This window comes from Juglans microcarpa x Juglans regia, chromosome 5S, assembly GCF_004785595.1.
Source record: "Juglans microcarpa x Juglans regia isolate MS1-56 chromosome 5S, Jm3101_v1.0, whole genome shotgun sequence".
In the NCBI taxonomy this organism is placed as follows: Eukaryota; Viridiplantae; Streptophyta; class Magnoliopsida; order Fagales; family Juglandaceae; genus Juglans; species Juglans microcarpa x Juglans regia.
Genome location: NC_054603.1, coordinates 30,997,266 through 30,998,809, shown reverse-complemented (window position 1 = coordinate 30,998,809; position 1,544 = coordinate 30,997,266). Strand labels below are relative to the sequence as shown.

The 1,544-nt window shown below is 40.5% G+C and overlaps 1 protein-coding gene across 1 annotated transcript; it reads right to left on the bottom strand.

Annotated features, from left to right (window-relative positions):
* Positions 1-466: 466 nt before the first annotated feature.
* On the bottom strand, positions 467-1,252 carry LOC121267327 (senescence associated gene 20). Its single transcript, XM_041171184.1, has one exon. It carries the CDS (start codon positions 1,136-1,138, stop codon positions 635-637), a length of 504 nt encoding a protein of 167 aa, XP_041027118.1. The 5' UTR covers positions 1,139-1,252; the 3' UTR covers positions 467-634.
* Between the last annotated feature and the right edge of the window lie 292 nt (positions 1,253-1,544).

Genomic DNA, 1,544 nt, shown 5'->3' with positions numbered 1-1,544 from the left:
ATGTTTTTCTCCATTTCATTAATGTGATCTCTCATGTTTTAGAACTAGCTAGCATTCCTGGAGACGAAAAGGTTTTTCTTTTGTGATCAACAAATTCTAGCACCTTTTCTCATTAGTTTCCTGGCAACCATAGGCGGACTTCTGATCAGAACCCCACCATAGTCTCAAGCGCATATATATATATATATATATATATATATATACAAAGAACGCCAAGATATATATCTATGCGTACTGTTGCACCACTGGACAGAAAAGGACATGAGATAATGGGCCTAAATCCCCCATATTTGCTGCAATAACAACCTTGCATTTGACGGGGGCAAATAAAAGAGGCCAATTAATGCCATCTTGAGCATTGGAAGTAACCCTTTCTTCCAAAATCCAAAGTGTCCTAATTAGTTTTTATATCAAGTTACTTTTAGTATTCTATTGATCGATCAGGTCCACATGATGCAAAAAACGATTGACATAATTAATTACAGTAGTTCGATAAATAAAAGATCATTTGCATTTCCCTAGATGTTGACGCATGCGTATATATAGCACGCAGCTAGCTAGCTAGGTCCAGTACTCCATGCATAATTAAGGTCGAGGAGTTTGAGTTTACGATGAACCACAAATGACTATCTAATTAAATAGCAAGCAGAAGGCCAGGAAGAGAACGCTCGTACAGGTCCCGAGGTTGGCTCTGCCAAAGCGTACTGTCATTCATCTCGTGCCCAAACTCCCATGGCCTCATATCCTTAACGGTGAGCCATGTGTTGAAATACTCCCTTAACTGTGTGATTAGACCATCTTTTAGACTCCATACGTGCACCCAATAAGCTTGCGCACCTTCCCAGCCCTCCGCAATCACGCAATCATCACCTATGGCAGAAATGCTTCTTGGCTCGAACGTGAACTCGTTGTAGCCAGACACCCCTGTGAGCACCCTCATCATGTGTTGGCATTTTGGGGGTCCATGGAACCACCATTCAAGGTCACTTGCCAGGAGCCCCGCCACTGTCTCAGTTTGACCTTGTGCCAATGCCTTGTAAAGATCCTCAACGGTTGCCTTGTTGATCTGCATTTCTGGCTCTAAATTGGACTCCAATATTAATGGAGATTCAACGAAATTATTGCAGGCAGCTGCCATGTTTTCTGAAATAATAAACTAGTGCTAGATAATAAAAGTGAGAGACTGTAGTACTGTAGGAAACTAGGAGTAGGAGAGTGTTGCAATTGGCTTACTCTTCTTGTGCATGGTGTATGGCCAGTTGATCCTATTTATAGATCATATCTTATAAGGTGGAGAATGGAGAATATTAAATTGTGGCGGCTCCTAATTATGATTAAAAAGGACGTTAGTGGTGGCGATCGACTGTTTAATTCCAATCACATGGAGATCGCACGGATTGCATTTACTCCAAAGATAGAGATCATGTATTAATATATAATGCTAAAAATAACACTCCCAACAAATACTAAAATAACCACACAAAAAAAAAAAAAAAAAAATACTAAGCTCAATGCTCTTCTGGGGACGGACGATCGATCGACAG